The 22,828-nt window shown below is 36.8% G+C and overlaps 1 protein-coding gene across 39 annotated transcripts; it reads left to right on the plus strand.

The window, feature by feature from the left end:
• The first annotated feature begins 2,944 nt into the window (after positions 1–2,944).
• Positions 2,945–7,692, plus strand: LOC148878152 (mitochondrial arginine transporter BAC1-like). 39 transcript variants are annotated; one of them, XM_088949501.1, is made up of 11 exons: positions 2,945–3,289; positions 3,378–3,450; positions 5,067–5,193; positions 5,371–5,408; positions 5,532–5,648; positions 5,726–5,798; positions 6,227–6,578; positions 6,651–6,749; positions 6,823–7,023; positions 7,098–7,196; positions 7,282–7,692. In XM_088949501.1, the coding sequence occupies exons 8-11, from the start codon at positions 6,657–6,659 to the stop codon at positions 7,396–7,398; spliced, it is 510 nt and encodes a 169-aa protein (XP_088805627.1). In that variant the 5' UTR covers positions 2,945–3,289; positions 3,378–3,450; positions 5,067–5,193; positions 5,371–5,408; positions 5,532–5,648; positions 5,726–5,798; positions 6,227–6,578; positions 6,651–6,656; the 3' UTR covers positions 7,399–7,692. The 39 variants fall into 39 exon arrangements, with proteins under 39 accessions (XP_088805627.1, XP_088805666.1, XP_088805683.1 ...); XM_088949615.1 differs by having other exon boundaries at positions 2,974–3,289; positions 3,378–3,517; positions 5,107–5,193; positions 6,656–6,749; XM_088949511.1 differs by having other exon boundaries at positions 2,974–3,289; positions 5,107–5,193.
• The last annotated feature ends 15,136 nt before the right edge of the window (positions 7,693–22,828 follow it).

The following is a 22,828-nucleotide window of genomic DNA, read 5'->3' on the forward strand; positions in this document are numbered from 1 at the left end:
CACCAGTCTCAGCTATCAAAGATAGTCGACTATTACCTCTTGGATAGTTGATTATTGCTTTATGGGTAGTCGACTATTGACTATGTCCAACTTTAAAAAACTTAAGTAGGCGATTCCAAGGATTCGGGAGTTGATTCTTTAGGTTTCCACACAAAATTTTTTTAGTTAAGATGCATTTATTTTAAGTGTAATTTCAAATTTACATCGGTGGAAAATTTGATCCCAGTTTAGTGATCGTTGGAAAATTGAACCGAGGTGTTTTGAAAATTTTCTCTCATATTGTTTGGTTGTTTCAATGTAAAAGTGAAAGGTTTCCTGCTCCTTTGCTCTGAAACTCTCATTGTTCTCGATTTGGTAAAGTCTCTTGACACTAGTGGTTGTCACAAACAATGGCAGCAGTGGTGTGGTCTTGGGTGGAGAAAATGTCATAGGAGCACACACGGAGGTCTTCTTGACGAGCAGTGACATGGTTGTAGATAGAAACAGACATTTCACCATTGACGATCAGAGGAGGTCTTCTTGACGAGTAGTGACATGGTTGCGGATAGAACTAGACATTTCACTAGTGACGATCAGAGACGAGTAGTAACGATCAGTGACGATCAGAGAAGGTCTTCTTGACGAGTAGTGACATGGTTGCAGATAGAACTAGACATTTCGCCAGGAATTTTTCCAGTGACAAGTAGTGACGATTAGAGGTCTTCTCACAATCTCTCGTCTGAGGTTAGGAATATATGTGGGTGAAATGAAGAAAGAGACCATTGGATGGTGAAGAATATCGATGTAAACTTTTCATTGATTTTCAATGTATATATTGGCGAGAATGGACTTTTACATCAATTTACGAGGCAATATTAACACCTCTACCAAACACATGTAAAATCGAATCATGGTGTAAAGTTTACCCTAGTTCGATTTTCCACCTTAAACAAACGTGGGCTTAAGGTTAGTATAAGTTCTAGGAAAGCCTAGCCATCTTTTCTATCTTAACCATTAGTCTCTAAGATTGTGATGAACTGAGATAGTTCTGAATTAAGCCCATAGCAGTGCGTCTTGCAATTGATTATGAGCCCGCTTGGTGCATCTTTTTTGGAAGATCTTCTAGTAGTTCTGACAGTCAAAAGGCACATTGAGCTTTTGCATGAAGATTTGAGCAGCTTGAAGCTAGTTTGGTAGATATATGTTTTTTCGTGTGAAAATAAAATACGAAAGACGCAAAAAACTTCATTTGAAATTTTCCAAAATAATCCAAAATGGGCTTCTCGTGTCTTTTCGGAGCTCCATCTTTTGACGGCTAGATCTTCCATGAACCAAACAAGAATATACTAAAAATTGGTGATCTCGGCTTGTAAATAGCTGAAAGACCACGTGGAAAGACATGCAAAATGGGCCCTATGTCAAATACTAAAGAAATAAGACAAATTATAAACTCTAGAGTTTGATGTCTTCTTTTTCTTGTCCACGGTAGGATACTTCCTTTGCTTGGAGAAAGTCTAATCCATCATTTAATACAACTACTTCTTTGTGTGTCTCAGATCATCATTATTTTCATAAACTCTTTTAGGTTTATTTATAAAATTATTCCATATTAGTATGTAGTCTCAATAAATCTATTATCATCAAAACACATAAATCAACAATATCCTTCTATCCATATTCATCATTCCATGAATATGGGATGTTCATGTTAAGTATTCTAGCCACCAAAGAGAAAATGGATGAACAAAAGATTCCAAAAATTAGGAAGATCTCTAGCTGAATCGACTTGTTTTGATGATTGTGAAGCTGAAAATTAATGTAATTCTCTTTATCATCATCGTATTCACGTAACGTGGTCAGTTTGTTCAATATACAAGTACGTATGTCTCGGTAAACATTTCAAGCTCCTCAACATCATTCTTATCTCCCTGAATGATTATAGCACTTGCATTATTTGCTCTATGTTCGAACCTGTAGTAGGGGAAGCAGCTAACCAATTGGGTGCACTAGAGCCACTGACATGTCAACATAAGTCGGAGCTAATTTCCTTGATAGGTAAAGGCCTGCCATATCATCATCATCATCATCACACGAGACTACAACAATTAATTAATTAATGGTGGTTTAGTGGTATTTAAAAATCTGATTTTAAATTTTACATTCGACATAATCGAATTAAATTTGAATAATTTGAATATTTAATTGGTCGAATTTGGATATTCTTTTCATACCAAATAGTTAATTGGATTGTAATTCAGATATGACCTTATCCGATATAATATATAAAATTTTTATATAATTTATATATATAATAATTAAGTGATATAAATAATTTATATATTTGTACACTTTATATCAATAAAACATTAATTTTATATATTTATTAATTAATCGAATTCGAATCAATCGAATATTCAAATATTTAATCAGATTTGAATTCAGATATTAATTTTCAACATCCATCGGATTTCGAATCAAATTCGGATATCAGATTTTCTAATAAAGTTCAAATTTAAATATTGCCTGATTTGATTCGAATTTGATCCATTTAGGCCCATACAAGCTACCTGGCTAGTTGTATAGCCCCTTGAAAAAAAAAAAGAAATAAACTTTGCCACATGGCATACTTATTGCTTATATGGAATATTGGGATTTTTGAAGGGTAAAATAAACATTAGCTTCTTTTTTTTATCTTTTAACTAAAATGTCATTTGCTAAAAACATCCTTGTAGTTTCACTGACTTACTTAAAACCTACGTTATAGTTTGTATTTTACTAAAACACTCTTATAATTTGCAACCAATTTATTTAATTAATCTACTATTAACAATCATTTGTGTTGCTATCAGAAAATGGTCATCTAACCAATTAAGGTAAGTGGAAAATGTTTAAGGACATAGGCCAATGGTTATTTATTAATAAAGTATACCAAGCACTTTATATCAAGCTTTTACGAGGAAACAATATTTAGAATCTGTTTGGTTCGGAGGAATAGGGTCCGAAATCGGAATCATTCATTCCGAATCCAAATGTTTGGTTTGACAGAATCAGAATAGAATGGGAATCCCTCGTACGAGGAATGGCCACTCCCGACCCCTCCCTTGCGATTCCCATTCCGGGTATGAATATCTTTTTTTTAATTTTTTTGGATAAGAATGCCCTCCTCATTTTCAATCCAATCGAAGAGATTGGGAGAGCCGAACAGGGAGAACTCCATCGCCATATTCCATTGGGAAAGCCGAACAGAGAGCAGGGAACTCCATCATCATCTTCCATCGCCGAACAGAGGGCCGAACCTACCTCCGGCGAGGTAAGACCACTGCTAAACCATTATCCTCCTCTTCCTCATTTTACTTCTTTTTGTTTTTTCACTAACTGACTGGTTTTATCATTTTCAGATCTGCTCCTACTCATTTTTGGGATCGATCTACTTCACTGCTACCATTAACGGTTTTTCACACCAGGCAATCGGTGAGGAATTTGGCATTTCCAAAACAAAATTAGCAATTTGGCATACAACAGTACAATAAGCTTTCGTGTATGGTTTTCTTTCATTTTATCTTATATGCATATATTTTACATGTTAATGCATATTATTGAGAAATGCTCCATATTTCTGTCTTGTATAATGTTTGAGTAATATTAGGGAGTTTATGTGTGTACGGGTGTATTCCTAGGTTCATTTAAGTTCTTGTCTTTGATTATTTCTTATGATTTGCAGTTTAAGGGAGTACAATCAGGGGTATAATGGTTGTTTTCAATTATATTTGAAAAGGAGTTTATATAATGGAAAGGGAGTGTACGCCTATCCTTTTTTTCAGACCTGTTTTCTTCAGCTTTATACTCTCTCTTCTATTTTTCCCTCTATTTTCTCATTTCTTTCTAACTAGATTACTGACCAAATCATGTAAAATATGTAAGATGTACAATATATGATTATATACATAGAAAAGACAAAAAAAATATTTTCTTTAAAATTATTTGCATAGAAATGACCTATAAAGGTGAAGAAAACATTATTATATATGAATTCCATATTCGTTCTCTGAAAATGGCAAATTATTTGCATAGAAATGATCTATTTAGAAATTATTAACCGTGTGAAGTTCTAAATGTTTAATCCAAAACATGTCGATTGTGGAGTTTGTACATAATATGTTATGTGCATAATATATTGATAAAAAAAATAATACATGCATAATATGCAAGTATGCTAAAATGAAACAAATCTCTGAAGGCACAGTGACACCTTAATATGTTAAGATCCTACTCCTGCAACTAAGGGTGTATTGAAGCCAAATTGAGAAACTAACCATTGATACTTATGAAGCTTACCATGCATAATTTGGGTCATCAGAGTCAGTGCACAATTCAAGCCCAAACTCATTCTGACCAGAGATACATGAATCATCTGAAGGTTTTTTCCAAATGACAGTATTTCCATCTACAACAATCAGCTCATAACACAACACCCTCGCTACAGCTTGCAGATCTCTCTATTCTTTACCTTGTTTAGGCCATTGTACAGGGGGGCCAGAGATGACCCGAAAATAATAATAATTAATAATTATTTTGTATGCGGAGTAATTTGAAGTATTTCTTCTTAATATACTTGAGAAATCTGGGTATAGCACTTGTCTGCATCACCATATTTGTCAAATATTGGCAGTTTGGTATCAGCATTCCCTTTGAAGCTTTCCTACTATTCATCTGTTCACCAAGGAAACAAATATTCTTTGCCATCCATGTATTAACAGAATCAATGGGAACTTTTAATCTCTTGGAATTTAGGGTCTAAGCTTGGGGGGCTGGATATGGACCTAGCCTCTAGCATCTTTTGCATTAAGCAACCACTCTTGGGCTAGATCTCATGTTCTCTCACTCATGATATTACCATTCCACCAGGCAATTACCCCTAAGCTGTTAATAGATAATGGTGTATAACTATGATTCAATAGTCAAATTATGGTACGAAGATAATGATGTGTGCATGCTGTCTTAAACTTGACTATTTGATATGTGTTAATTTTGTTTCACTCCAGACTGAGTATGAAATTTTACTAGAATTCTCTTACAATAAAACTCAGGAATTCAGGATTTAACAAGTACTTGCGATTCAATCCACAGGAGAAGCAACAGAAAAAAGGAAAATTCTCAAATAAAGTGGTTTGTCTTTCCTTATTGTGGGTTGAACTCTTTGTATATGCAGCATAGGTAGTATACAATTTCACATGCTGTTGGTATTTGTCTTTCCTTATGACTTGTCTTTTGGTGCTTCAAGTTGTGCCCATGCAAGGTCCAAGCACCTTAGCATCTATACAGGTGAAACAGAACTCTGTCTAAATACTAACAAATAGACGCACAATCTGCTCTTATTGCTCCCTTTTACAGGAAATGAAGGGGAAATACTATTATTTCCAGCATAGATAGTATACTATTCTTCTTTTCTTTTTTTGTCTTTCTTTTAATTTTTAAGTGAGTTCTGATAAGTTATTTCCAGCAACATCCAGCTGGTAGTGTAACATTTAAAAATTGTATTGCTTCCTTGACAGGTTATTGGAGGCTTGGTTATAGTTATAATGCTTCCTCTTGTGTCACTGACTACACAATCCGCTTCCTACGTGTTCACTCATTTTGAGATATCTGAGTCAACTGGGATAACAAGCAGTGTATATGCAGTCATTCTATCTGTTCTTGTTAGTCAACTTGAGCATATGAGGTAACTTTGCCACAGTGTCCTCTGCAGACCTTCTATATGGAAATTGAGTAGAAACCTTGTGGGTGATAGATTCATCTGAGTGATATCTTCCTGCCAACATGTGAGCATTTTGCTTCTCCTGCATGTGGTACATAAAATACTGTCTTCCTAAGTTTAGCTAATAGCATATTATTATTATTTTTGGTAGAAAGCTAATAGCATATTAGAGTTTTGTAAACATTTACCATGATATTCATTAATAGAAAAAACACCAGTATTATTGTTAAGAAGGGGGTTCCATCTCATTTTAAACAAGCTGTACTGCATTGATTTGATATCTCTGCATCTATTTCTTTTCTTTGTTTTTTTGTTTTTTTTTTCGGGGGGGGGGGGTGTTTGCTATTAGTGCATCTGTATCTAGTGTTCTTTTTAGGTCAGATGGTCTAAACAGTACTTGTATCTGTGAATTTATAATATAGTTGAGAAACCTAAACCTTTTTCATAATTTTGATTCTAAATAATGATAAGTGTGGTTATGCTATTTTACAGGTTAGAGGACTATATCGAGGTGCAACTTCTTCTTTTATTGGAGTGGCAGTTGAAAGTTCAATTCTTTTTGGAATTTATTCCCAAACCAAAAAATCACTTCAGGTTTTTCTCTGTCAAGAGTGATTGAATATGCTGTTCAATGATTTTTTCAACACCGAAACAAGTTGTTGCAGACTATAACCTCATTAGTTGATGTTGCATATATTTTTACTTACAAAAGTTAATTTTAATCCCTGGTTAATTAAACACTTGTACTAAGTCTCATTTGTGAAGGGAGAACTGAATGACAGTAAGCCACAACTTCAGTTTATCATTCCTTCAGCAGCTTGTGGTGGAGCTATAATCAGCTTAGGTGAATTGCTGCCCTCCTGTATTTCAATTGTCTGTTGGCCATATCTCTGCATGTGACACTGAGATCTTCCAGTGTAGGATGCAAGTTCAAGGGACTAATTCGCTTGTTGGTAAATGTGACAAATACAGTAGTCCTCTTGATTGTGCTGTTAAAACAATAAAGAATGAGGGGGTAAGATAATATCTCTGTTTACTTTGAAACATGGAGAATGATGTGATTGGTACTTTGTCATCTATATTCTCAGCTTAAGGGTATATTTTGTGGAGATACTGCAACTTTATTGAAAGAATCTGTTGGAAATGTGATCTTCTTCAGCACTTATGAGTATACACGTTACTACATGTACATGCAAGTGAGTTCTACTTCATCTGTCTATAGCCATCTGCCAAATATATTGATTGATGCAGGGATTGGTGCAACCACTGGTGGGCTTGGTGGTGTTGCAGTAAGTACTTGACAACTTAATGCATATAAGAATCATATGAGACTGGATTTCACAATATTTGGTCTTCTTGACAGTACTGGTCCGTGGTTCTACCCTTTGATGTGGCAAAGACTGTTATTCAGACTGCACCCGATTCAACTTCTAGTAGAAATCCATTTCGCATACTGAGCTCGGTAATATGTAGTTCTTTTCCTCCCCCTGGAATCCTGGATGTTCAAACCACCTTGTGGCACATTCTTATCAGGACTGTTTCTGTAGATATACAGGATGAAGGGAATTAAAGGATGCTACACTGGCATTGGTCCCACGTTAGCAAGAGCATTTCCTGCAAATGCTGCTGCATTGTTGCATGGGAGCTCACTGCCAAACTTTTAGGGATTAGGCTCGATTGAAGGCGTATTTGATGATAGTGACTTCCATTATGCTCCTGTCCTCATCCTGAGAGCAAACATGCACTTCTCCAATGGCAAATCATTCAAGTGGAATGGCAATTTTGTTTTAATGAGTTTTGTTCTTGTTTGATGCAATATTTAGGTACTGTATTGAACTACCATGAATTTGTTCATGCTTTATTAGATTTAATTCATAAATCATAATTGCTAGTGAGGATGATTTGATTTTAAAGATGTCATCATATGGAAGTTCTTTATGACAGAACCGGTTTAATTACATGAATTCCCAATGTGTGTATATGTTGAAAATATATAATTAGTGGATGTTTATGAGGTTGTTTTAACAGGGGCAGAATTGGGAACTTTGGCTGATTCCGTTTTCAGTTTCTAGTTGAACCAAACAGCACGAATTGGAATCCATTCCGATTCCTGACTTAACCAAATAGATGCCAGGAATGTACCATTCCGATTTTAATTCTGAAGGATTTCGATTCCAATTCCAGTTGTGAACCAAACGGACCCTTAGTTTCTAAATCTACCACACAATGGTTTTAGCATAATGAAAGGAGTGATTGCCAAGTTTTTTTAGGGGTGTTTTAGTAAATAATCCTAAAAATTACAAAAAACTATATGGGGTGTTTTAATAAATGGCCCTAAGTTCCAAAAGTTCCAAAAGTTCCAAAACTACAAAAGACTACAATTGTGACATCACGCTGTGCACCCCAACACTTCCTGCCCAAGGTGGATAGAAAAAAGCAGTGTTTTCAAAATAGGACTGGATCGGTTGGGAAAAACTGAGGACCAGTCACCCCAAAACTGCTTTTTAGTCAAAAACCATTGATTTGGTCAGTGAATTGCTGACCTGGGCAGTCTAACCGTTGATCAAGACAATGGTTTTTGACCGTTTTTTTTTTTTTAGTTTTTTAATTTTTTTGTCAAATCTGATCATCTATTTGGATTGGACAGTCGAACCATTCAACCCAGAATCCGATCCTCAAAATGGTTCCCTGTCTGGTACAGTTTTAAAAACCTTGGAAAAAAAAATTTCTCGTACCAGTGGATCATCAAAATGAACTCCTCTGCTATGCTTTTGCGAATATAATAGGATAGGTAACGAGATTTAATTTATTGCAAGTAAAAACTATACACAATCTGCAAGCATTGAAATCTAGCCTTACATTGAGAACATTTCTTCAATGTAAAAGGGGTCATGCTGGGCCAGGCCAGCACAGAACGATCCGCGTGTGACCTATGCAAAGTGTGGATGCCATGCCGGCCCATGGGCTGTGCTTCCCTCCCATGGGGTATTTGGGGGGGTCGACCTTGCATGTCCCACAGCCCGAACCCGTGCTATGCCATGCCATGCCGTAGGTTGGGTTGGTCCGTGGACTGAGCCTTAAGTCAGCATTGACCGTGAATTGGGACAAAGTTATTTATTTAAAAAAATTAAAAAAAAATCTTAAACTTTTTATTTTATATGAATTTTGATATACATAATTGTTTTATTTTATTAATATATTATATACTATTATATAATTATTATTTATATATATATATCTCAACATACTGACATGCAAGCGGCACAGCCCGCTCGATCATACCATGTCGGCCCAACCCGTAAACCTAAAACCCTAAGTCTGGCACGGCCCATGAATCATCGTGCTGGGCAGTGCCGGCTTGATTTACACCTTTACATATATCGAATATATTCTCAACATGCGATTGGATGTTATGCCTATAGAGTTTTAATTTGTAACAACTTCGGGCTCCTCCATTCGCATTGTAAGATTCTTTGCCATGTATCAACTATCTAGTAGAAAAACAGTCTTGTGATAGGGCAAGGAACCAGCTCTGCCCTATATTAATTGGTTCTTATACAGGCACACTCTTCACTCTTACCCACCTTGGGCTTGGTGTTTAGAACCCCAGCATTCAAATGGTGTTTATCCAACTTTTGAGTGAAGAGTCCTTTGTCCTTTTGAGTCTAGATGGTTATAACGGTGGACTTAATATCTCAAACAGTTAGGGATGACTCCCAAAATTAAGTCAGCTGGGAGACTTTGAAAATGGGCTCCTCACATACTCCAAGTTGAATAATCGATCTGTCAAAAACTTAGAATTTAATTTAGAAAGTGATCAGACAAGGGCTAGTTTGGCCAGTTGTAGGAAGAGTAGTTGATTAGAAATTAGGGATTTTAATAATTATCCGATTATCTATGCTCATCAGCTAATATAATGGGGTCTGTGTTTGTAATTTTGGGCTTGGCTGTGTTCTGTTGGGTAATTTACTAATTCAACTCAACTGAAAAGGTAGTTTAATCAATTCAGATCCTACCTACTCTTCCAGCTGCCTTTGGTTATTAGGGGCGTTCTTTTTTCAGATTCTAAGAGGGGTGAAAGTTGGTCAATGGGATTTTGATTCTCATTGATCAAGAATATCATATTCTTTTTTCATATTTATGTGGGGATTAAGGAAAGTTTATTATTTTCTTGGGTATCACTTACCCATCTCCTAGGTGGACAAATAATTTTTCCACTTAGGTAGAAAGTTGTTAACACTTGAATGGGATAAAAATACCCTTTTTAATAATTAATTTTTATGGTTAAAATGATCATTGTTTTATTTACATAAGAAATAAAACAACATGAATAAATACAATTATCCGAGTAAATATTTCACAGAAAAAATTTACCCAACTAAATAACTTACCAAACAACGGACAAGGCTTTAGGGCTGGCTTACTTTCTCAGGTCTAGCTTAACGGGGGCCACCAATTCTGAGTAGCCAATATTGCCAGTAGGTCAGCACTCAGATGTAGCCAAAGGCAGATGGGAGAGTAAGTAGGATCTGAATTGGTCAAACTACCTTCGGAGTTGAGTTGAATTAGTGAATTACCCAGAGCCAAGCTCAAAACTATTGCCTCAAAACAATAGAGGCTGACAAATTTCATTTATTCTCTGGTGCTTATTGTTTTATCAACTTCAAATCATTCACTCAGGTCCTTATAAACACCTTTTATCAACTTCACGCTAACGTTTGATAACGTTGTTTCTTCTCCATTATTCATTTATTGTTCTTTTTCTCCTAAAATGTGATCATGATGTCGTATTTCATTGTATTCTTCATGGATCGACTCTACAGCTTTACAGGTATTGAGCTCGCCGACTCAGATTTGAATCCCAGGTGTCCTTGATAGTGTGAGAAAATTTCCTCGACCCAAAAGTTTTGGTGAATCTATTTTGACACATTCACCTGAGATCTTGATGGGTTAAAGTGTTTTAGATATCATAGAAAATTAGAAATTTATATTTTCAGTTTTAAAACTCGAATCAGAGGCTGTACCATTTTTACCTCCAGGTTTGAATCACCGGTTTGATCATCACTTGACCATCAGGGTTGAACAGGTCAGACTGTGCCATGATATCATTAATTCTATATATTTAAATACATACATATATATTCATATGAAATCACATTTTATTAATAAATAATGTATAATTATTACAGGAAAACCAGACCTAGACAATTCAAATTGTTCGAGCAACTAAGTCAACATTGGTGGGTGAAAACACTAGTTATTTCGAAGTAAGCCTTCAATAAAATTTACTGTTTCGGATTCCCCATGGTCCTATGAACTTATTCTGAAAATCCTTTAAAAGCAGAGGTTGTAGATGGATGTTTATGAGCACAAGTTGTTCCCAAAAGCATCCATGGTTAACAAAACTTTGCTGAAATTTCATTTTCATGGAAAGTCCACCTTTTTATTAAATCAATTAAGAGACCAACAAAGCCGTTGTCGAAAATCTGTTTCTTCGTCATTAGACATCCGAGTCACCTTACATGTAAATATCCTATTAGGAATTGGGATTTGGGAGTCCTCCATCTCTAACACATTCAATTCATAGAAGAAATCACGACTCTTGAACATCCCTTTCCTAGTATTTTTCTTTCATTGGTAATACAAGCTCACGTGGAGTAAGTCAAGCATAAATTTTTAGATTTAGGTGCCATTAAGCAAGTCCTTTTTGAAAGATCTTTCAGAAGATTTGACACTCGAAAAACGTAATGAATTGTTACATAATGATCTTAACAGTTCAAAAATTGTTTAGTTGAAGACATGTTTTTTTACATGAAGAAGAAATGAAAAAAGATGAAAAGGTCTATTTTTATCTTTTCAAAATAAGCTTGAATTGAACTTCTTGCATCTTTTTAGGATAAAAACTTTTTAACAAAAAAATCATTTCCCAACCAAATAAAAAAAGACCAAAACATGAACTATAAAAAATACATATCAAACAAGGCCTTAATCATGTAAGGCATATGAAGCAGTCAAGCAGAGACCCACATTTGAGTAATATTATATGTTTTCCAAAACATAGTATCAAAAAAGTAAATGAAGGAAGCAAGACAATAATGTCAGGGTTAGCTGTCACCGGACCTCATTGGAGTGACATTCCTAGCCAAACTCTAGCCTCCTTTCTTTTCTACTTTATCTTGTCACATTTATTACAGATATAAGCACTTAATTATCTTATTGGTGGAGAGGGAATGCAAGATTTAGCTGGTTTCATTTGTCTTTTTTTATCTCTACAGTGTTGGCATTTAGCAAATCATGGATGCTTCACTCTATTGTTAAATAATCTAATCAATTGATTTGCCTATTTGGTTTTATAAATCATGAGGATTGAATTGAAGCTTAAGGAACCTCTGTGACAACGTCCACTGACTGTTGCTTTGAAGAGATCCACACAACCTCCACCTGTTATTATGCGGCAGACTGCTCCACCCATGTGATTCTAACTTTGTTTTGTCCCTTGATTAAATGAGAAGTGATGGGTGGGACTGTGTAGTGACACAATTAATCCCAGGTAATTTCGTGGTTAGGTTCGATTAGCCATTGAGGGGTTTGTTCTGTTTTGTGGTTGGAAAAGGCGTGATTCATCTCATAACACATTACACTAACATGGTATGTTTCTGCAGATTGTAGTGTGATGGATTCTAGGATGAGGCAAAAAATGATATGTTGTGCATTGCGGTGTATTCTTAATAAAATATGTTAATTGTGACACAGTAAGATAAATTGATATTAATACCAATTCATGCATCAATACCGTATATGTTATATATGAGTCACATTTTACAGTTAATCAAAGAAAATCATAAAGTCATCAATGTCTCATGCTGCATGGTTTTAAAAAACGATTCTAGAAATGAATCATTCTGACCACTAGTTTCTGGGTTTGATGGTTTGATCGTCCGGTTCGAATAGATAGTCTGTTCTAACAAAAAAATAAAAAAAAAATTAAAAATAAAAAATGGCCAAAAACTATTAAACGGATTGACAATTCAACTACCTAAGCTAACGGGTCATTTACTGATTCAACAGTTTTTAATCAGAGATCAAATTTAAAATAAAACAGAACCGATTACCTAAATGGTTCCCAGACTAAATGATCCGATCATCAGAATCAACGGCAATTTGAAAACCATGGTCTCATCTATTCCATCCCAAAACAGGTTGCGATGAATATCTAGTATCTAGCACATTACCGAACGCGGCCTAAACTTACCGGTTGGCTATCATGCATTGGGGAGTGTTGACCGGGAGGGAGTGGTGAGCTTTACTTTGCTCCATTGATATGCCAAGTGGATCCTATAAAACCAAACCCAAAAGATATTGCAATTTGTAAATTGTAACCACTCCATGTGTAAGGCCAGCTAAGGAGGACTTTCTATCCATACAAATTACAATATAAAAAGTTTCTGGTCCTTTCACCATCTCCCAGTATTGATTTAGAAAGGTCTAATAATATATGTTGGAGTGGAACTCATGAAGATGGCAGTTGGTACCTCACTTTAATTATTTTTTTAGAGAAGCAAAAGCGGGGCAGGTAGGATAAGGATATGATACAAGTTAATTTAATTTTTACCCTTTTATTATTATTATTATTATTATTATTATTATTATTATTATTATTATTATTATTATTATTATTTCCCTCGTTATATCTAAATTATGGATTTACGCACCAATCCAACTTTTATTTGTCATTCTGTATTTAACATCTTTTCTCAAGTTGCTATTGGGACCTTAAATATATGGACCCAAGTTTGACACTATAATAAAGTCTTGTACCCATGTTAGGTTTATCCGAGTAATCAAGTGCACATTGTCAAATGTCACCCTATACAAGCTACAAATACAATTACAACTCATACATATATACCTTCCATGCTAATTAATTGATACCTTTGTTTAATTTTCTCAAGCCCCAGGAGCATTAAAAAAACGAAAAATTAAGAATAAGAGTTGTGAAGTACATATGTGAAAGGATGAGAGATTTATCATATGAATGACCGAATTCTGTAGGAAGGTAAGGCGAAATTTCAAAAATTTCTCTCTTTCCCATGTGGGAATCATATTTCCTATTTTAGAAAACTGCATTTTCAAGGATCAATCTTGAACCTAAATTGGACCAGATTTGAAACCAAAAAGGTAGGAGAGGGATATACCTGATACGGAGTAACAATAACTCCCAACGAAGGTGTTCACACTCAAGGAGATTACCAAAGACTGCTCCCACTAAAGATGACACAACGTAGGGTGGAGCAGAATCAGTAGGATGGTTCTTCAGCAAGAACCTAATTCTTCACCAAGAATATGATGGAGGGCGAGTGAGCACGACTTCAGATCACATTTTCTGCCAAAAGGTGATATCAAGAACCCTTCTTGATCACTCCTACAGGTGGAGATCGAACTGGCAATGGCGGCAATAGCAAGAGAAGGCAAGACCAAAAGATGGCGTCAGTCCAACTGTATGTTGTCTTCTCTCTTGAATCAGTAATTTGATGGATAAATTGGGGTTCGCCCTCCTCTTCTATTTATAGCCTTAAAGAGAAATTCTCCTAATCCCATTATGAGTTTCCTAATACAAATATTGTATTTGGATCTGGACTCTCCTTAAGAGATAAGGATAATCCCTTATCTTATCTGCAAATAAAGATCAGCCCTCCTAATCTAATTAGTGGTTTCCTAATCCAAATCTTTATTTGGATCTGGACTCTCTAAATGGATAGGGACAATCCCTTATCCTATCTGTTGATCCAAATCCCAGAACCACCCCTCTTTAATTAATCTAATTAAACCAGTTCGAATTGGGCTTTAGGCCCATTAAGTCTGTGTGCTCACTTATCCTCTAGACTGCTGCCCAGTTGGATATTCTTGTATGGCATGGGACCCAAACATTGATCTACACATCAGCCACATGGGTTTAACCCAACATCTGTTACAAGGCCTAGCCGAATTCATTGTAGGAGACAGTGAACCCTTGAGTCCATCACCATGGGCTCTTAATGGGCCCAACATTTACACTAAATGGTCCTTGGGTCAAGCCACTTTATAAAAACACAAAGACTGTGGGCAGATGCAAGACTAGCTCATCAAGTATTACCCTCAATGGTCTTACACTTAACCTCTCAGCCCATAATGATCAAACACTACCCGACAAGAGATGACCTCTCCCTCGGCTGCAAGGTACAGTATTGCACTCTCTACTCACATGGATCATGGGAATTAAAACCTTTTGCAAACATTTTGAAACCATAAATATATATATATATATATATATATATATATATATATATATATATATATATATATATATATATATATTTGCAAAACAAATTTCAACGGTTGAAATCGGCTGCCGGTAGCTTTGGTTTCCATCAGAGATAGAGTGCATCCCTAATCATTCACTTTGTCCGACAAAGGGGCTGATTCTGTCACTATGATCACCCACTCAAATGAATTCTTGGACTGTTCCAACATACCCAGGTTTTGACCCCCTCTAAGGATCTCACTGATTGGCATATCAAAGACAACCCAATACGACACCTAGTGTAGTATCATAATCAAGTCTAGGGGTCAGGTGTAACATTCCAGTTTTGCCCATCTATCTCCAAGGTCCAGGGTAATATTGGAATTCTGGTCTGTTTTAAGGTTTCAAGAAAACTCACACTGCATGTACCCCAGGTCTCACCCTGGTACCTTAGACAAGCCACCCTAACCAACTTGGCGACACATCAGTGTCAACCTTGGCAGGATAAATCTCCCTAGATCTATCCAATGGCTGTGAAGATTCTAAACTAACACGAGTCTCATAAGTGTCCAGTTTAAGGGTATTACACAGAAACACACCATAATAACGTGAATCAAATATGTACTTTATTCATTTACATTAAATGTTATAAGGTACATCATTCTGATTGGAGCTGAGGGCATACACTGTTTTGTAACTCCTACTTGCACTTAAGTCCAATCAGGTACAAACCGGAGTCCCAGACTTTCCACATGTTTCTCAAACACTTTCTGTGTTAGTTGCTTAGTCAATGGGTTTGCTACATTTTTCGCCGATTTTACCTTCTGAATTAGGATGTCCCCTCTTTCAACTGTCTCTCGCAGTACGTGGTACTTCCTTTCAATGTGCTTTGACTTCGAGTGGGCTCGTGGCTCCTTAGCTTAAGCCAAAGCTATAGTGTTGTTACACAACAATGGAATGGGTGATGTGCTTGACGGAGTGAACTTCTTCATCCAAACGACTTCTTTGGTAGCTTCACTTGCGGAAATGTATTCGGCTTCGATTGTGGAATCCGTCCTGGACCCCTATTTGCTACTTTTCTAGCAAATAGCACACGATCCTATTGTGAAAACATATCTAGATGTAAACTTTCTATTATTTGGATCTGACTGGAAGTTGACATCAGTATACCCCTGGATTTGTAGTGAACTACCATCGAGTACTAGACAAAACTCTTTTGTCCTTCGAAGGTACTTAAGTATGTTTTTCACAACAGTCTAATGCTCATGCCCTGGGTTTGATTGGAATCTTCTTACCACACTCACTGCCTGAGCGATGTAAGGACGAGTGCACAGCATGACATACATGATGCTCCCTACGGCTGAGGCATAAGGAATGTCCTTCATGCCCTCAATCTCTTTGGGAGTCTTGGGAGACATTCCCTTGGAGAGAGTGACTCCATGCCTAAAAGGAACATTTCCTTTCTTGGAGTTCTCCATGCTGTATCTCTTGACTATCTTGTCAATGTAAGCAGATTGGGATAATCTTATTATCCTCTTCGATCTATCTCTATAGAGCCGAAGACCCAATATATAGGAGGCTTCTCCAAGATCTTCATGGAGAATTGATATGAAAGCCATACTTTCACCGTAGTCAACATTCCTACATCATTCTCAATGAGTAGAATGTCATCTACATATAAAACCAGGAACATAACCTTATCTCCACTGGACTTCCTATAAACACAGGGCTCATCCGGATTTTGCTCAAAGTCAAACTTTTTGACGGTAGAGTCAAACTGGATGTTCCAAATCTTAGAAGTTTGCTTAAGTCCATATATGGATTGATTTAATTTACATATCATGTATTCCTGACCCACAGCTATAAAACCTTGCGGATGCTGCATATAGATATCTTCACTAAGATCTCCATTTAGGAACGCAGTTTTGACATCCATTTGCCAAATCTTGTAATCATGGTACGTTGCTACAGGTAGCAGGATCCTAATGGATTTAAGCATGACCACTGGCAAAAATGTTTCCTCATAATCGATTTCCTCTTTCTGAGTGTACCCTTTCACCACAAGATGAGCCTTGTAGGTCTCAACCTTACCATCAGGGCCCTTCTTGCTCTTGTAAATCCATTTGCAACCAATTGCTTTTACCCTAGGGGTGGATCTACTAGAGTCCAAACTCCATTGATCTCCATTGATTCCATTTCAACTCTCATGGCATATACCCACTTCAAGGAATCTATGTCCAACATAGCTTCCATATAAGTTACGGGATCCTCCTCACTTGTCGTGGCTTCTACCAAGTAACTATCCTAATCATAGCCAAAACGAACCGGAGGTCTGGAAACCCGGGTAGATCTTCTAGGTTGGTCATTACCTGGATCTTGTAGGACATCTCCCACTACCCCTGAGCTCTCCTCATCAAGAACAACTTCTTGACGGTGATTTTTCAGGATTTAATGTCTTAATTTCTCTCCCTAACTATTTCTCAACCTCTTGTCTAAACTCTCTGAACTTTTCAAAGGATTCAGACTTGTGTCTCATTAGGTACATGTAACCATACCGAAAGTAATCATCAGTGAATGTTATAAATTAAATGTGCTGGTTATGTATTCTAACACTCATGGGACCACATACATAAGTAATTATAAGGTCAAGCGTGCCTGTACATCTTTCAGGCTTACCGTTAAATGGTCATTTCGTCATTTTACCCTGAAGGCAATGTTCACAGGTTGAAAGATTTTTTATGGTTAGAAAATCCAAATGACCATCATTTGCCAAACTTTTGATATGATCTATGTTAATGTGGCCAAGTCGGTAATGCCACAGGCATGTGGGATTAACTATATCATAGGCTCTTTTTTTGGGGATATCATCCGACAAAGTTTTGGTTATGTTAGTTTCTAGAGAAGGATAGAGAACATAGAGACCATTCTCAAGTTTTCTGTATGCGAAGAATTTGTTATTTTTTTTAATAGTAATCGTATTACTAAAGAAAACAAAATATCCATCCGCACGCAGTTTTGAAATAGAAATTAGATTTCTTCTCAAATTCTGTACATAAACACAATCTTTTAGTACAAGAGTTCTTCTCTGAAAATTAACTCTACAGTTCCTATAGTTGTAGTTGCAACACTTGCAGAAGTCCCCAAGTAAAGTGTCACTTCGCCGTTACTCAGTCTTGTGCTTATCCTGAACCCCTGCAGTGAGTTACACGCATGAATCAAAGCCCTAGAGTCAATACACCAGGAAACAAAGGTTACTAACAAATTGGTTTCTACGACACAAGATTTGAAATTACCTTATCTCTTGGATTCTAGGTACTGAGGACAGTTCCTCTTCTAGTGGCCGGCCTGTTTGCAGAAGTGACAAGCATATGATGCTTTGTCCTTCCTCTGCCTCTTGGACTTAGTAGCTTTCTTCTAAGGCTTTTTCTTAGCCTTCCTCTTCTTCTTGCCCGATTTGCTGGTTTCAACAAGCATGGCAATGGGCTCATCCTTCTTAATCAGTTCCTCGACCCTCTGCAATATATTGTTGAGTTTCTGGATACTAACATTTAGCTTGTTCATGTTATAGTTCATGATGAACTGATTGAAGGAAGGAGACAAAGAGTTTGGGATGGCGTCCACCATTGTGACATGGTCAAGTTTGGATCCAAGAGCCTCAAGTTCATTGATGTAACCCATCATCTTAAGACAATGGTCATGAACCTGTTAGTTATTGGAAATCTGTGTGGTCATGAACTGTTTTAAGACCTTCTGCCGAGTAGAACAATTATGCTCTTCGTACATCGTCCTTAGATTGTCTAGGATATCCTTGGACAATTCGATCTGATCAAACTGTTGTTGTATCGGATTGTCTACGGATGCTATGATGTAGCAGTGGGCTAGGGAATTTTTCTCTTCCCATTCTTGATAGTCCCTCCTATGGGCCTTAGAAGCCCTATCACCCGGACGCTCCGGGGCAGGATTTTTAGCTACTTTGTCCAGTTTTTTTGATGTTAGGACCAGCATAAGATTACGATACCAGTCAACATAGTTAGGGCCCTTAAGTTTGTTGTCATCCAACAATTTTGTGAATTGCCCATTTTCCATTTCTGATAAAAAGCAAATATTAGTCCACAACCTTATTTGATTCATGTTATCTACATAGATATGGTTTTTAATCTATGTTCCATTCCCATTTGTTCATCTCTGAGATTTCTCTCCTATCTTAGTGACGGAGACTACGAATTATGTTTCTAGAAATGTGGGAAATCACATAGGGCACATGGAGCCAACTCTACCTTCCTATGAAGGATTATATCCACTCATCTTATGAGTTTTCCCTTTGGCCTCTGTCAAACAAGGTTCGTTGCCATTTTAGGTTAAACCTTTCTATCTAGTGAATGCTCATCCATCATGTTCGTGAACACCAAGGTACCATGAAGAGTCTTCCATTTTATGATAGGCCCCTCCCACATCAGTCTACGATGCCCCTATAATCTCATGAAACAATTCAACAGATCCAACAGCAAATGGATAGCCCAATTTTATGGTGCGTTTCCTCATTACTGAATGACCCATCTTTATGCTAATGATGGAAGGCCTTTATAGAGTTCATCATATGAATCTCCCTATCACATGCACTCATATTTTAGTAGAGGGAACAAAATTATTACGCTATAGTTTAATTTAGGTTAAACCAAAGTGGCTCCCACCGACTTTCATAAAGCCAGATTTCGATGGGCCCTAAACGGCTAGGGTTCCGCACGGTTCCTCTTAGGGAAGAAGCTGGTGTGGGGCCCATCATGAAGGAAGATCATCCAATGATCTTAAGGATACCATGGCAATGATGTGCATTCAACCATGGTGTGTGCAAGAGCCACTATCATATCAACATGGGCCAAGTACTTATGCCCATGAACGTTGCACATCACACATCCATACATCACATGTAGGAAAAAAAATTGATCCAATCAATTAATATCTGTAAAACCCATTATTAAAGCCCATAATAATCCATAATATTACTGATTAATATTATCTAGGTGTATGGGCTGAATTGCAAAAGGCAGTTCCACTCATATAGCTTTTATGCAGCTAATGGGCTAAATCAATTTTAACACATTAAAACTGGGTTTTACAGGTGTGGGCTGAATTGCATCTTGCAATTAACCATCAACCCCTAGACCCAAGAATGAAAAATTAGGGCTGATAACAGCCCCATCGAACCATAGATTTGGTCCAACCAGTTTGGTCCAATCTTGTTCGAATGAGTCAAGGGTTTGATTTATAATTCAAGATTATGATTTGAAATTAAATTACTGATAGAAGACATTTAAGAATCAGTATAGGGGTTGTTCGTAGATATGCTACCCTGCAAAACAGATGTTAGTTCGTAGTTTGCAGTTTCTCAGACTGCAAATGATAGATAGTCGAACCCTAATCTGCGAAACTCCTTCCTTCTGTGCAATCAGCTTCGAATTTGAATGGAATAAAATAGAAATCCCTAATTTCTATTAATGTTACATCAAATCGAATTCCTATACATTCAGTCTAAAAATTAAAAAAAAATTAATTACAGACAAGAATGTAAAAGAACTGCAAAATGCAGATTTCTTGTGCCAATCAAGAATACGATCTCCACCGAACGAACAACCCATAAATCAAGATAAATATAAAGAAAAATTCTAAATATATATAAGACTTAACAAGATTTAATTTCAGATCAATCACCCTTAATTTGGGAATCGATTTCCTAGAAAATCATTAATTTGCGCAAATCGGGTAGGACACCTTCTACCCATTTGTGCAGTTTCAGGTCTGGCCAATTTCGGTTCAAGATTTGAACATGGCTTTGATACCACTGAAGGGATGAGAGATCCATCATATGGATGGCCGAACCCTACAAGAAGGTAGGGCAAAATTTCAAAAATTTCTCTCTCCCATGTGGGAATCACATTTCCTATTTTAGAAAACTGCATTTTCAAGGACCAATCTTGAATCTAAACCGGACCAAATTTGAAACCAAAAAGGTAGGAGAGGGATATACCTGATTCGAAGTAACAATAACTCCCAACGAAAGTGTTCACGCCCAAGGAGATTACCAAAGACTGCTCCCACTAAAGATGACACAATGTAGGGTGGAGCAGAATCAGTAGGATGACTCTTCAGTAAGAACCTGATTCTTCACCAAGAATCTGATGGGGGGCGAGCGAGTACGACTTTAGATCACCTTTTCTGCCAAAAGGTGATATCAAGAACCCTTTTTGATCGCTTCTACAGGTGGAGATCGAACTGGCAATGGCAGCAATAGCAGGAGAAGGCAAGAGCAGAAGATGGCATCAGTCCAACTGTATGTTGTCTTCTCTCTTTTATTAGTAATCTGATGCATAAATTGGGGTTCACCCTCCTCTATTTACAGACTTAAAGAGAAGTTCTCCTAATCCCATTAGGAGTTTCCTAATCCAAATATTGTATTTGGATCTGGACTCTCTTTAAGAGATAGAGATAATCCCTTATCTTATCTACAGATAAAGATCAACCCTCCTAATCTAATTAAGAGTTTCTTGATCCAAATCTTTATTTGGATATGGACTCTCTGAGTGGATAGAGACAATCCCTTATCCTATATGTTGATCCAAATCCTAGAACCGCCCCTCTTTAATTAATCTAATTAAACCAGTTCGAATTAGGCTTTAGGCCCATTAAGTCTGTATGCTCACTTATCCTCTAGACTGCTGCTCAGTTGGATATCCTTGTAATGCGTGGAACCCAAACATTAATCTACACATCAGACACATGGGTTCAGCTTAGCCTCTGTTATAAGGCCTGACCGAATTCACTGTAGGAGATAGTGAACCCCTGAGTCCATCACCATGGGCTCTTAATGGATCCAACATTTACACTAAATGGTCCTTAGGTCAAGCCACCTTATAAAAACCCAAGGACTGTGGGCAGATGCATGATTAGCCCATCAGGTATTACCCTCGATGGTCTTACACTTAACCTCTCAGTCCATAATGATCAAACACTGCCCGACAAGAGATGACCTCTCCCTCAGCTGCAAGGTATAGTGCTGCACTCTCTACTCACATAGATCCCGGGAATTAAAACCTTTTGAAAATATTTCGAAACCATATATATATATATGTGTGTGTGTGTGGTGTGTGTGTGTGTGTGTGTGTGTGTGTGTGTGTGTGTGTGTGTGTGTGTGTATCTCTATATAAATATATTTTGCAAAACAAATTTCAACAATTGAAATCGACTACTGGCAACTTTGGTTTCCATCAGAGAGAGTGCATCCCTGATCATTCACTTTGTCCAACTTGGCGGCACATCAGTGTTAGCCTTGGCAGGATAAATCTTCTCAGATCTATCCAACGGCTATGAAGATTCTAAACTAACACGAATCTCATAAGTGTCCAGTTTAAGGGTATTTCACAGAAATACGTCATAGTAATATGAATCAAATATATACTTTATTCATTACATCAAATGTTATTAGATACATCATTTTGATTGGAGCTAAGGGTATACACTGTCTAACAATATGTGCATTCAATTTGATATTGAGCTAACTTTGAACAATAAAACAAAAGATCTATATAGTATTAAAACCTCATTTCACCAGCGGACCTGTTTTATCCGGAGCGAGCCCAAGAAATAACATTTCTATAGCCGCATTTGGTATCAATCATACATTTTCGGCATCAAGGATATATTGTCATTATCACATTAAAGTACTACAATAAAAGCACATGGTGGTTAGACTTTGAGTGTAGAAGTTTCGAATTCAATGCTTTCCTTCTTAGCTGGGGCTCAATTCAAATAATTGATGA

Source organism: Nelumbo lutea, chromosome 1 (genome assembly GCF_056320005.1).
Source record: "Nelumbo lutea isolate HS-2025 chromosome 1, American lotus-T2T, whole genome shotgun sequence".
NCBI classification, from domain to species: Eukaryota; Viridiplantae; Streptophyta; class Magnoliopsida; order Proteales; family Nelumbonaceae; genus Nelumbo; species Nelumbo lutea.